This window comes from Aythya marila, assembly GCF_965140915.1.
Source record: "Aythya marila genome assembly, chromosome: 2".
Lineage (NCBI taxonomy): Eukaryota > Metazoa > Chordata > Aves > Anseriformes > Anatidae > Aythya > Aythya marila.
In genome coordinates this window covers 47,480,179-47,494,375 of record NC_139043.1, presented here as the reverse complement: position 1 = coordinate 47,494,375, position 14,197 = coordinate 47,480,179, and the positions used below count along the sequence as shown (strand labels likewise).

Here is a 14,197-nt window from a genome sequence, read left to right as displayed (position 1 = left end):
ACTCTTTTTGCTACTAGCGTAGATGCCAGAATCTGGACATCAAACATCCTCCATTCACAAATAATTCTGCATTCCTCCAGCAAAGTTAACAGTGTGCTATCTTGGTGGCACAGTATACAAATCACCAGCCTTTTTCATGCCAGTTACTTCCACTCATCTCTGAATAGGTTAGGTTCAAATGTTTGTGATTGCAAGAAGGAAAATGTAAAAAAACGATCAATCCCATTCCATTACACACAATTTCTCAGTACAGTTGTGAGGAACCTATTTCTGCCAAATTGGAGTTCTGTATAAGACTGGTGTCTTGGCTTATTAATACTGAAAGGAAAGGCAAATAATGTGAGCAGAAAATAACAAAGAGTATAAAAAAATGTATATCCTGAAGCAGAAAATAGATTTGTTGTGAACGTTAATGGGCAAATGTGTATTCTATTACCACAAACATGAAACCATCCTTTCTCTTTGGACACACCATGCCTTAGCCACTGCAGCATTTGTAACAGAGGAAGCTAGGGTTCTCCAGGCAGTCTTAGCCTTAATAAATAATCTTAGTTTGTGCTCTGGACATTGCTTTCCTGTTTACAAAATAAGGAAGATGAAGAGTTGTGAAAATAAAACAACCATAAACTACTTTGGTCTTAAGTGCAGTGTACATTTGAACATTGCAACCAAAACCTTTAGAGGCATATTTTAATTTCTGCAGATTTCTGTCCTGGTCTGTGCTATTACAGCTTTGTCCTATGCATACAAAGTCTGCATAAGTATGTCTGCTCTTGTATTTTTCTTGTATTCTGTGTTTTACTTGGGGCTAAAACAGATTTAGTCTTCTCTTGCATATGAGCTAGGACTAACTGTTCCAGAGGGTTGTGATTTTTGATACCAGTAAGTTGCTGCTCTACTTCTTATCTTTACCTCCCTTTGATTAAAACAGGCTTCACTAGTTCAGAAGTAACTTTTTTTTTTTTTTTTTTTTTTTTTTTACTGTTGGGTGTTTACAGCTGCACACAGTACAGAGACATCAACCTAAAAATAAACTGAACAGAAAGTTGTGATCAGGGCACCAAGGGTTGCCTAAACTTTTTGACTTTCTTCACATAGTTTAGTTCCTATGTAGAACCAAAGCTTTTATGCAAAAGTATACCTTAAAGCTGGTACCTTTTGGACTCATTTTACTAGTGGTTAATATGGGAAATGTACTTTCAATGCCCAAGGGATTTGTGCTTACAGATCTTACTTGCAAGACTGTGGATGTTTTACTTGATACTTTCAGTCCTTCCTATTGCAGTTATTTCCATGTCTGTGGATTCTTCCCGCCACAGAAAGAGATTTTTGCTCTTTAAATGCCTAAAGTGTCAGTGGAAGCATAGCTGCCTATGGATATTTACCAGTGGCTGAGGGGGCAATAGAGGATCATTACGTTTGGATGTGGCTACATTAAATCCTTTTCATCACTGTGTTTAACCTCTGTTAGATTTAAATGGGTTGCTTTTCGCTAACATCTCATCTGAGTTCAGTGTCCATTCTGTAGCTCCAACCTGTAGACTAGCCCACTTACTACCTACAGAGTTTCTGTAATGGATCCTACACAGGATTTTCTTCTAAATTCTCATTTACAGAGTTCACTACAACTTCAGTGCTTTTTTCTTCCTCTTCTCCAATATTTTTGACTCGCCTTACCCTTCTTCCTTCCCACCGTATGTCCTAGTGATTGTACCTGTAAAAGAAGATACAGCTAGCTCTAAGTGACTATTTTGATCTGTTCTCTAGGCTGCTCATCAGTATTCCCTACCCTTTCTTCTGGTGGTGAGCAATCAGTTTTTTGTAAGAGAGATCCCGTGACTCAGTGCCTTTGACAGAATGAATAGCTTATCTGTTGTTATGTGACACTCAGTTGAGAGCAGGAGTTTGAAATGCTGATATGTACCTAAGCCTTGAAGTGTCTTCTGTTATATCATCAATAGTTAGGTTTCTTTCCACCCCCCCTTCTTCCCCCCCTCCCCAGGAAAAAATGTGGATATTAGAAAGTAACTGAGTTTGGTGCAACTAATTTCTCTAGCTTCTCTCCCCCAACCTTTTTTTTGTAAGAGCAGAGGCCTTTCTGTAGGAGAGGCCTCATCTACAAATCCATTCAATTGTCACTTTGGTGACAATTACCTCTGTACATTATCCAGGTACTTTCCTACCCAAATGGAAAAGTATCATGGCACAAGCAGAGATACCTGCATCTTGCCTTCTGAAAATGGAGACATAGGCATCTAAACACACTGCTGCGTGTTCTATTCATCCATGTGCAACTTGAGCAGATCTAAGTTGCTGTGAGTGAACCAGGTTCTTACTATCTAGGTGGAACTAATGGCAATGCAAGACAAATGAAAATGTGCTGAAGGCCGTGTTTCCAAAGCAGCCTGTTGGCAGATGGACCACAGAGACTTCACAAGCCCTAGGAACTCATGAAGATTCAGAGCCCACAGGTCAATATCTTCTTGGAAGGAAATAACAATTTTAAAATAATATGATCAACAAATTGGAAATTACTGCTGAGTTTTGATGGAGTTGATGAACAATTACCAATTCATCTGTAACAAAAAATCTAATACAGCTTTTGGTAATTGCAAAAGGGGCTTGGCTGTGGTCAGCATCACAATGAGAACTTAGAAAACTCATGAGTTCACACACACCACTCATCCCACCCTAATATGGTATAGGATCAAGGGATGCATTCTCATATCTCAAGGTATCAGGAAGATTGAGAGGGTGGTGGGATGATTCTGGGAACTCTAGACTCATAAAATGTCATGCAGAAGACTTGCTGACTGTAGAATCTGAAGCTGTTACACTGTACACTGAGGTGCAAACTGCTCCAGCACGGGTCCCCCGCGGGTGGGCGGCAGCTCCCTCCAGACCCCTGCTCCTGCGTGGGCTCCTCTCCACGGGCTGCAGCTCCGGCCCGGGGCCTGCTTCTGCGGGGGCTCTCCATGGGCCGCAGCCTCCTCCAGGCCACATCCACCTGCTCCACCAGGGGCTCCTCCACCCATGGGGGGGCTACAGCGTGGAGATCTGCTCCATGTGGGACCCATGGGCTGCAGGGGGACAGCCTGCTCCACCAGGGGCCTCTCCCTGCACAGGCTGCAGGGGAACTGCTGCTGTGTGCTTGGAGCACCTCCTGCCCTCCTGCTGCTCTGACCTTGGGGGCTGCAGAGCTGCTTCTCACTCCTCTCTCTCCCAGCAACAGCAGTTGCACAGCAGTTTTTTTCCTTTCTTAAATTCCAGAGGCATGACCCATGTCGCTTATTGGCTCAGCTCTGGCCAGTAGTGGGTCCCTTTGGAGCAGGCTGAAATTAGCTTTGATCTGCCATGGGGCAGCTTCTGGACTCTTCTCACAGAGTATAGTTACTCTTCTCACTAGTATAGTTATTCTTTTCAGCTGTGCTGCAGTGTTACTCTTTGTGATTGATTCATTTGTTTTAAATGCAGTTACTTACTGGAATTAACAAATCTTCTTCCTGAAGTGCACCTGATTTTTGTGTTGAACTTCAAAAGTATTCAGCTTCGATAGGGAGAGCTAATTTATTTTTAAGTACTGGGCCAAACTTGTCTCTGTCATATCCTTGATAAACATTACTGTTTCTCTGCAGTTATACCAAGGAATATAAAGAGCACCTTTGGCTCTGGTTATGACGATGGTGTTTTTTGTTTTTGTTTTCTCCAAGGGAAACCTCAGTTTTCTAACAGGTCTCTCCTGTTGGTCTCAGCTCAGCTAGTTCCCTGGCAGGTGTATGAGCACAGTGAGTGTACTCAGCAGTGGAACAGCCAAGATGACGCACTGTTTATGCTCTGTATTAAGATGAAGGGTGTACAATAAATTCCTGTAGCATGTGAATTAATGTTAAAGTTGGGAAGCAAATGTTAAGATTTCTCTAATGTATCATTGATCGTGTTTAACTATTTCAGTTTCCTTCTAAGCTCTAACAGCTATCCAGAATACAAAGAGAAGTTAGTCCTGTGAAATGATTGGCACAAATGTAATTCTGCACACATTACTGCTGGGCCTGACTTAATATTTGTGCCCTATCTCCTAAAAACTATGTTTTTCTGACTTCTCCCCTCCCCCTTTGAGCGCTTGGTTTTGATCCCATCTCTTATCCCCAACTTGTCATTGCAGTTCTAGGCAAGGAAATACCCAACTCCCTGTGACTGATGGCTCTAGCTCAGGAGTGGAAGAGTAAGAATTGACTGTAATTACTGGCTGCAAGCATAAACATAGGTTTAAAGCTAGGTGGCTCCTGCTGGAAGTACATAAAAAAAAAATATTTTCCCCCTTGAAGCTTCTGTGTCTCAGAGTGAAACCCCACCATACATATACAACTCTTCCAGCTCTGCAAATTAATGGAATACAGCATTTCACAAGTGCTCAACATTTTAGGGAAATGGATGTACTAAAAATGAGTGCAGTGAATTGTTATGCATACATTTAAAATGCAATATAGAGGCTGTTTTTGCCTCATTAACATGTTGTAATGATGGAGTTGTGGCTTTTCCGAGAAAAAAAGAAGATACAATTCAGCTGACCCTGGGAAATATGCTTTTATAATAATTGAAAAAATAAAGTTGGATTTCACATTATTATGTAATAATTAAATCAGTTTAGTATAATAAATGTGATTTGGCTTGCTCTTGTCTTTTGAAAGTAGTTATCTAGTAACTTATTAATTTGCTGACAAATAAGAGTATTATGTACTTAAAACACAGAATTTAGATAAGATTTTTTTAAAATGATAACATGGCTCTTGAATTCCATAGTTACCACCAGAAAAAATACGACAAAATATCTTTTTTAAAGTATGCAGTAGACAAATATGTAGGCAAAAGACTTAAGATATTAAGGTGATACTGTTTGTCAAGAACATTAGCATTTACGGGTCATTTCCATCATTGCTGCTGTGATTATGTATTAACGATTCCTTCATTATGTGAATGCCAGAAGGGTAAATTCACAAAAAGGAAAATCACTTTTACATGTAACTTAGTGAGATAACAATATCTAGAACCTATTGTAAAGAAACGATGACCGACATTTTTCATTCAGCAATGCTTGCCACAACAGGAAATGACTTCCTCTAACATGCAATAAAATAAATAACGGTCGGATGGCTTGTTTGTCTGCATATACTTTGCAAAGTTCTGCCAGTTAAAACAGGATGTTTTCTATTAATATTGTTCCAGATTTCCTGATAACGATAGCACCAAAATAAGGACCAGATTTTGTCTAGGTGAGATTCAGTTCTGCATAAAGCCCTACACCTAGAATCTGCAAATAGTGGAAGTAAGCAGTCAGGCTGCTAAACTCATGTATAAGAACCAGGGTGAAATCTGTAAAAGCTTATGGGAGGTAGGTACTTAGCTTCCACGGAGACTGAAAGGTGAGCACCTTTGTTCTTAAAATTTTTTGTCAATTCCATCCCTGTAAGTTTTAACAGCATCCCCTTATTTACTCAGGGACAGCATGTATATAGACATATATTTAAATAGTGCCTTGAGTGTTCAAAAACCTATGCAAGTAAAAAGAACATGCAGCTACTCAACTATGAAGAAGCATCAGCCTTGCTGAGCCTTATTGCTTCTAAGATAAGCTACTGAATCTTTCCTGTAGACCACACTAGACTTTCACTGATCTTCAGACAGAAAGGAAAGGGGTTGTGAGTTAAGTGTTGGCAGACCTTGAACCATGTGGGGTTCAAGTGGAAAGAAGGGTTTAAGTCAGCCTCATGTGACATGGGATATTTCACCCAACTGGAATATGGCTTATGTTGAGGTACATTTTCTTTGGCTATTTTTTCCTGAAAGGTGCAATTGCAAAAAATAAAATATTTACATCGGTACAAATAAAAGTTCAGTGTCGGCTTTTTCTGTCATAAGATGGAATACTATGTGCAACAGGTGAATTATTTTCCTTGGGGATCAGATACAAAACTGTTTTCAATACAGAGAACAATAAACTGATTGCTACAGCTATATGCTTTCTGATCGAGAAGTTTTCCCTTCTTCAGTGGTGATGCTTGTCCCATAGCTGCCAAATCACTTGTGTGCCAGGCTTCACAGTAGTTGCTAACCATTCGGATCCCATTCGCCGTTGAACCATGCCATATTACTTTTTGAGGCCTGAAAAGTAATGCTAACAGGTTATTTTCTGAAAAAGTCTATTTTTCATTCAGCTGCATGCCTATATGGTGACTTTGCTCTGTTCATACCATATGACTATTTTTTGTTGCTCTCTTGCCTTGAAGCAAACAGCATGTGGGAAAAGATGAAGATAGAAAGCAAAGGAAGAAAAGGAAAACAGAGCCTGATATCTCAGTTGTAGACTATCTGAAATGAAGACAAAAAAAAGAAGACAGCATAAGAAAATAGAGAAATTTTTATCATATTTCTAATAGCCCAAGATATTGCCACTTGTACTATCTGACAAAAATAAATGCCATGTAAAACTAAAAAATGATAATGTAAACTCACCAGGATGGGTCTGTCATGACATTTCTCCCATCAAAGGAGTATATTGGAACATTAATGTTGAATTCTCCACCATTTCCTTTAAATATAGATTCCCAGTTGTGGAAAAGCATTTCTCCCTGTTAAATTTTCAAAGCCATTTTTACAAACAAAATAATATGTCATAACTGACTTTTATAAACTTCTCAGTAAATCTAAAATCTTATCTTGATTTAAGAAAACTTGTGATTCCAGCTTTCACATCTTAGATTCTTCACGATGCTCCTGAATGAATCCAGATATCATCTCTCTGCAAATAGCTCTCTCACCTTTGCCTCATAGTTGCATCTCTGCTCTATTGTCACTCCAAACATTCAACTTGATCATAGAACTATACAGTCATAGAATGGTCTGGGTTCGAAGAGACTGATAAAGATGATCTAGTTCCAACAGTCCTGAGATGGGCAGAGACACCTTCCACTAGATCAGGTTTTTCAAGGGCCCACTGAATCTGGCCTTGAATGCTTCAAGGGATAGAGCATCCATAATTTCTCTCAGCACCCTGTTCCTGTGCCTCACCACCCTCATAACAAAGAATTTCTTCCTTATATCGAATCTAAACCTCTTTTACAGAATCACAGAATCACAGAATTGTCTAGGTTTGAAGAGACCTCAAGATCATAGAGTCCAACCTCTGACCTAACACTAGCAAGTCCTCCACTAAACCATATCGCTAAGTTCAACATCTAAACGTCTTTTAAAGACCTCCAGGGATGATGACTCCACCACTTCCCTGAGCAGTCTATTCCAATGCCTAATTGGAATACTGAATGCCCAATTTGATACTGAAAGGAGTAACACCTTAAAAAGGAAAGGAAATGTGAGTCTTTAACTTTCTGCTTTATCACTACCTTTTTCCTCCTGTAACCTGATTCCAAAATATGAAGGAAAACTTCTTTATAAAATGTACTTTGTGTTGAAACTTTTAAGCTTTTGGTATTTTCTAAGATTTTGGAGCACCTACAGCTTATCCTAATATAACAAATACTAAGCACTCACTCTTACCTTAAGATTGACTATTGGTAAGTTGTATCGGTCTGTTTTTCTGACAACTGTGGCCAGATCTTGCAAATGTGATGAGAGAAAGGCTCTATAAGTAGCTGTCAAACCTGCTAGCTGGGCCTGTTGAAAACACTGAAAATCTGCTCTCATGTCACCAGAAAATGGCAAGTTTAAAGCCACCAGATGCAGCTGGAGAAAAGAAAGAAGAAAAGCCATTTTTTTTAAAGTATATAACATGAGGAAGACGTATTTGAAAACAACTACCACCTATCCCCTGCCAGCACAAGACCTAGTACCTTCCATTCTTGGTATTAAGTTTATTTGCCATAATAATAATATTACATTCCTTAAATCTATGCAGCCCTGTAATATACATGTATTTCTTTAACAGTCAGGAAAACATGAATTATATACTCTTTAAAAACTTTTTAAAGTAGCTAGTATCTTAAAACAACAGTCTCAAAAAGTTAACAAACATAATCTGAAATCTTACAGACATGGAAATAAGTAGTAAGAGGTGACATATACCATTTGAAAATTCAATGTTACCAAATACAAGAACTAGCATACTTGAGTCAAACAGTATGCAAGAACTCTTCCACTTCTTTATTTTTTCATGTAACTCCATTATTTTGCTTTCCTTGTCTAAACATTAATTTTAATATATCTTAATAAATACTTTAATTTTATTTTAATGTATTTTAATATATTTAATAAATATTATAATAAATTTGATAATAAATAAATAAATAAATAAATTTTAATAAATATTTTAAAGTACTTCAAATGAAGGCTTATATTCTAAAGTGTCTGTTTAAAAACAAGCAGCATCATGAAGATAGAAAAGGTTCTAACTAATATTTTAGTGATTTAATTGTAACACAATTATTAGCTTAAAAATTACTGTATTGCAGATTTTTGGGCACAATCCCTAAGTTAAGAGGTATTCCTAACATAGAATCAGTTTTTGTTTGTTTGTTCATTTATTTCTTTTCTAAGATATGAAAGGGGCTAGGGAGACTAAAATAGTCCTGGAGAAAACCATTTATTATTTTCTCTGTGATGTCTAAACTAGTTTAAAAAATATTTGTAAATTTCTAAAGCAAAAGCTGTTAATTTGAAGAGAAAATATTACACATTTCCCTCAACATGAAAATTGGAATATTTCAAAATGCATTGCAATACAGATCTCATACTTACTACTGGCTTTCCATTGTTCATATTTGATATTGGACTTGGTGCCGGAAGAGACTGAAATCCCTGTTATTTTAACACATGCAGATATGTATGTTAAATATGTTAGTTAGACCAGAATTTTAAACATTCCATAATATTGTACATAAAGTAGACATTGAATGTTGGAGAATCTGAAACTATATTGCATCAGAAAAATAAACCCGAACCATGTGGCCACAATACTTTACCTACATGTATGTACCTTCAATTTAGTTTGTCACATAAATATGTGTTTGAATACTGTCCTGGCCAAGTTGCTTTGCTAGACCCAAGTGTTACCATTCTGCAGTACCCTACCTGGTGTCAGCACCAGTATGCACCTGCAGTCCCATATGGAAGTGGCCTGCTCTTGGTAGAAGCAGAAGACCACTTCAGGAAAAATAACATTGAAAGGACAGGAAGAATGTGGAAATAGAAAGTTTAGTGGCTGGGGAGATTTCTTAAGGTCTTAGTAATTCCCTCTCCTAAACAAGTGACATGTAGAGACCAAAGGGTTGATGAGCTTCAATAGCTCTCTCATGAACAGCTAAATTTTCTTCTATGGTCATGGAAAATATGAGTAATGAGCCAGTGAATGTAGCAGTTGGGAAAATGATGTGGTGTCAGCTGGAGGTTGCAGAAAATTTCTTACAAAACGAGGTCTAGAGATCTTCCTAGTGTGCTAAGTGCATTTCTGTCTGACCTATTCCAACTACTTTTATTTTCCCAGCCACTTTCCTCCTCATGAGCCTTCATAGCACTCCCTTGCCCTTTCATTATCAGTAAGATCAATTGACCAGTCATCAACAAGACTTCTCTATCCCCTTTGCCATTTCCTGGGTTTCATCCTCATATGATTTTTTGGGACAGGCAGCATGTTCACATGCAAATTTAGACAATAATCTGCAAAATGAAGTCAGGTATAAGTTAACATGTGAGATTTTAGAAGAGACCTCAGTAACCCACTTATCCCAATGTGGGATAAACTATATGCAGGTGATGATGATACAGCATAAATAAAGCACTATAAACTTTTAAAGAAAACCTGCTTTTCAGAGACACTTTTAAGAGTTTTCTTGACAGAAGTGTTATGAAACAGAATACTGATCTCTTTTTAGTGGGCAGTCTGCTTTGTCCTGTGTTTTGTGGAGGTTGTTTCATCTTTGTCATGTTTGAAATCTCGAAATATAATGGAAAAAGATTAATGGCTGGACAGCATGAACTACTTTGCAAGGTTATGCAGTGGCAGGATACTTACTTTGAACTGACAAGTCTCAGCAGAAAATCATGTTGTGCAGGGACCTGCCTGCAACTTCTGCCAAGTGTATCTTCTCTTTTTGCACATTTAGACTCAGTTTTTCACAGTCCAGTATTTTGTACTTACATGGCTTGATATGGCTGGAGGAGGAAGGCTGTCATCAGGGATGGGAATTAGCTCACCAAGCTGAAAGAACACAAAAAGAGAAGCAAACAAAATCATATCAGTAGGAGCTTATGAGCTAAAAAAAGAAAAGAAAAAAAAAGTATCTTTGCACCCATACTTCTCAATGATTCTCATCACAATGATTCCATTTTGAGTAAGAGAGCTCAAAGGTATTAGGATGTAGTGCAATCATACCTGCAATTTTCTCCATCCATTCCGAACACGGATAAAAACCTCACTGGTTTCACTCAGATAGATTAGTGTACCTTCTGCTACGAAATGAACCTTTTCCAACATACCCGCAATGTTTTGGAATGTTGTAATCTGTCAAGTAGCAAAACAAATCATGCTTCATCAAACACACAAAACACTTTGCAAGTTAAATTTAAGTTTAATTTAAACACATAAATGTCAAGACTTCTTGCTTGGGAAATGCTCATAAAATCAGTTTTATGTCATTCCATACAAAAAACGTCAATAAAAAAGACATATTTTGGCATTACAGAATCATTACTCTGTTGGTTTTAATAGAACTACACCAATTGTTAATTTTTCAGAGAGTGAGATGATTGTGTCTCTAACATTTAGCATACAGGATTGAAATGGCAGAATACAGAAGAGACTTGATAAGGTTGGCTATGCCTTAGAAATACCACACACAATTCTAGATCCATTTGTGTCTCTCTATTTTATTTTATTTTATTTTATTTTATTTTATTTTATTTTATTTTATTTTATTTTATTTTATTTTGGTCTTGTTAATGTGATCTATTCAGATACTTATTCTATGGGTTTCATGGATTTTCACTTCAAATCAGGCATCTGAGTGAGAAACGGCACTAACTATGTGTTGAATTCAGATGTGGTAATAATACATTTTAGCTGAGCTGAAACCTTGTAGCAGGATTAGTAGACAGTATCTTAGAATGAAACTATTTTCATAACCTTTTTAAAATTAAGAGATAAAAAGCAAAATACTTAATTTTCAAAAATGTCAGCTGTTGAAGAAAGACTGAATAAGAAAAGGAAACAATTCAGTTTAAATGTATTATTTAGCAGAATAAATTTTAGATTTGTTACAGTTTTCATCTTAGAATCAAGTGACCTAAATGAGTATGTTTTAGTCTAGTGTGAAGGTGGTTTTTTTTTTTTTTTTTTTTTTTTTTTTTTTTTTTTATAGAAACTGGTCATTCAGAGGTTATTCCAGTCTCTTTGCAAGTTAAGTTGCAGTTCTTTCAGAACTGTTGCTGTGGGTATGGAATATGTACACCTTTCCTTTTCTTTAACATCCCATCAATACTTGCATTTGCTTGAATGGACTGTTACTAACAAGGAAATGGACAGACTTCTCTCATCACTTTTCCCAGCTTCACGGATTCCATTCTAAAACATGATGAGGTTTAGTAAACAAGAAAAGATTCTAATAATTAAAAAGGCAGGACTAAGCCTTCTGTCTTCTGTTACTACTACCAATGACCATGAAAAAATTTGAAACAAGGTTGCTATGGCAAACTTCCATTTTTTGTTGTCTTACCAGATTCCTGCTTACAGGTGGCCCTGGCTCTCCAGGAGGACCTGGTGGCCCGGGCATTGCAGCTGCTAAAACAAAACAAGCATACAACACATGTTGAAGGTCATCTGTTTTGAGAGAGAAAGTGAGTGATATAAATAAAGGACTTGGTGGTGGTGTCTAGGAATAGCGAGAGCTTTAAATGGCCATGGTCCTTACATAGCCAGCTCTGAATAGCTGTGTTCAAGCCAACTATAGAAAATGTATTCTGAGGATTTATTTATTTATTTATTAAGCAATGGTGAAACAATCTTTTCTCTGTTATTTGGAAATTTAAAATCACCAGCTTGGAATTTATTGTGGGTATTCTGCAAATGAAGAATCAGATTGACTTAAATTGACCGGAATATTTCTTCTACTAGCTGCTGTTGATGTGTACTTGGAAGAATTTTTATCTCCCACCCATATAGGCTTTGAGGGAGTAAGAGGGAGTAAGTTTATCCTTTGTTCTTAAAGTAAACTAGAATTAACTTTTACTTAGATAAAAATTCACAAGTGTAAGCTCAGCTATTGTTTCAAAGCAACAATGAATTCTCTGGTGGTATGAACCTGAACCTCTAAGCCTGTAGTCCACAACATATATTACCTACCTAGTACCTCTCTCTACTCTGGAACTGATTTTTTTACCTTGAGCTGAAAATCATTGTTTCTTGGAGTAAAAACTCCAGGAAATAAAAAAATATTTGGAAGACTGAAAGCAAAAATATTGTGTGAATTCATATGATAATGGCACTTTAAAGCTTCTTAGAAGAAAGACCATGCAGACCCTAGTGAGCATCATGATGCATCCCAGTGAGGCTCTGTAGCTAAAGTCTGGGCAAACCTTTTATAAATCACAATCACAAGTAGAGATATTTCTGTGTATAAAAACAAAGACACAAAGTAGGGGCAACAAAATAGGTCCAGAGGTATCAACCAGAGTACACTAGTATACTGCTGGGAGTGTGTATAAAAGGCTCAGCAAGAAATACAATTATGAACATAAAGGCATGATGTGAGCTGGTATGACATGGAAGAAAGATAAAAAATAGTTGGTGGATACCTGTGAAACTATCTGAAGCATGGGGGAGTCTAACATGTTCCAGCACACTGATGAATCTGTGGCATAAAATATGCACAAGTACCTGAAAGGTTCACCTCCTTGCCAATTCCCAATTCCTATGTTGCTGGGCACTTGAGAATAGTATCCAGTCGATCTTAGCCATGCAAATAGTCCCATGATCCTAAATGTGGACCAAATTGCTCTTTGAAGTTGAAGGAGAAATATAATAATGTAGGAATATTCTCTGAAACCACCCTTTGGAGAAATTTAGTTGAGTACTTCTGGATAACCTCCCCACAATAATCTAAACTATACTTATTCAGAGCTTACTGGAGAGTTTGGAATGAGATGGACTGAAGGAGAGCAAAAGAAGATAAGCTATAAGACTGTTTCCTCTGCCTTCATAATTTTGAAGTGAATAAGGATCAATGACCTTCAGTGAAAATAGAGCTATAGATTCCCCCCCACCTTCAAATACAATCAGTGGAGCAAAAGTATTGAATATCTTCTGTTTCACTGTATCTCTCCACTTTGAAGTAGTTTGATAATCTGAATAAAGCATTGTAAGATAAAACTATAAAATATAGAATGGACCATTGAAGAGTCAGTAAAGCCTAATCCTGAAAGCAGTGCTGCATTCCAGAACTTGATTTTTACCAATTTATAACTTCTGAATTGAGAGGCTGCAATTACATACCAATAAAGCAAAATCTACTATTCAAAACTATTTATTTTTGTGAAGCCATGAGAACCCTCGAAATGGCCTTTTACAAATTAAAGAATTTATGCTCTGAGGATTCTCCAGAGAGAATCTCTTTCATACCAATAGCAGGGAAAAGGGGCTTATTTCTCACAAGAATTCAAAGCTATTTATCTGCAGATAAGCCATTCTTCTTTCCTCATATTACAGTATGTGAACTCCATATTGCAGTAAGAGCTTTAACAGAGATAAATAGGTGCCTTGAAGATACTAAATAAAGAAACAAACACCTGTCACCATAATATTTAGTAAAATGGACGTCCATCAGTGTGCTGCCTAAAGAAGCTACTTACAAATCAAAGAGGAAAATGTGTAGAAGGATAATGAAGACTAAGGGCAGAGTAGATAAGTGAAAGTATAGGGATGGAGTATTAATAATATATATGTGTGTGTGTATATATATACATACATATATATATATATTCATCTGACTAGGTCTCTTAGCTAATATTCAGAAGTACTTGGTGTGAATTACATGGGAAAAGGCCTGACAGCCTTTATGGATGCCATGGATCTGTCCATTTTATTGTGATCAGGGGCTAATCCATGTCCAGGCCTACGTTCCAATGTTGAATATAGTAAGGATTACTCATTTGTTCAAATATTCATCAGGGCATGAACACTTCTGGTAAACACTCC

General features: G+C 37.2%; 1 protein-coding gene across 1 annotated transcript in view; it reads right to left on the bottom strand.

Annotated features, from left to right (window-relative positions):
• Window positions 1-4,602: 4,602 nt before the first annotated feature.
• The window catches only part of COL15A1 (collagen type XV alpha 1 chain), a 112,852-nt gene continuing 103,257 nt past the window's right edge, over window positions 4,603-14,197 (bottom strand). The window contains exons 31-37 of the mRNA XM_082752800.1: window positions 11,721-11,785; window positions 10,382-10,510; window positions 10,148-10,207; window positions 8,749-8,808; window positions 7,552-7,737; window positions 6,511-6,626; window positions 4,603-6,159 (exon numbers count right to left, since the gene is read on the bottom strand). Of these exons, the coding sequence (XP_082608926.1) occupies window positions 5,943-6,159; window positions 6,511-6,626; window positions 7,552-7,737; window positions 8,749-8,808; window positions 10,148-10,207; window positions 10,382-10,510; window positions 11,721-11,785 (833 nt within the window). The 3' untranslated portion in view covers window positions 4,603-5,942. The remainder of the gene's footprint in view (window positions 6,160-6,510; window positions 6,627-7,551; window positions 7,738-8,748; window positions 8,809-10,147; window positions 10,208-10,381; window positions 10,511-11,720; window positions 11,786-14,197) is intronic.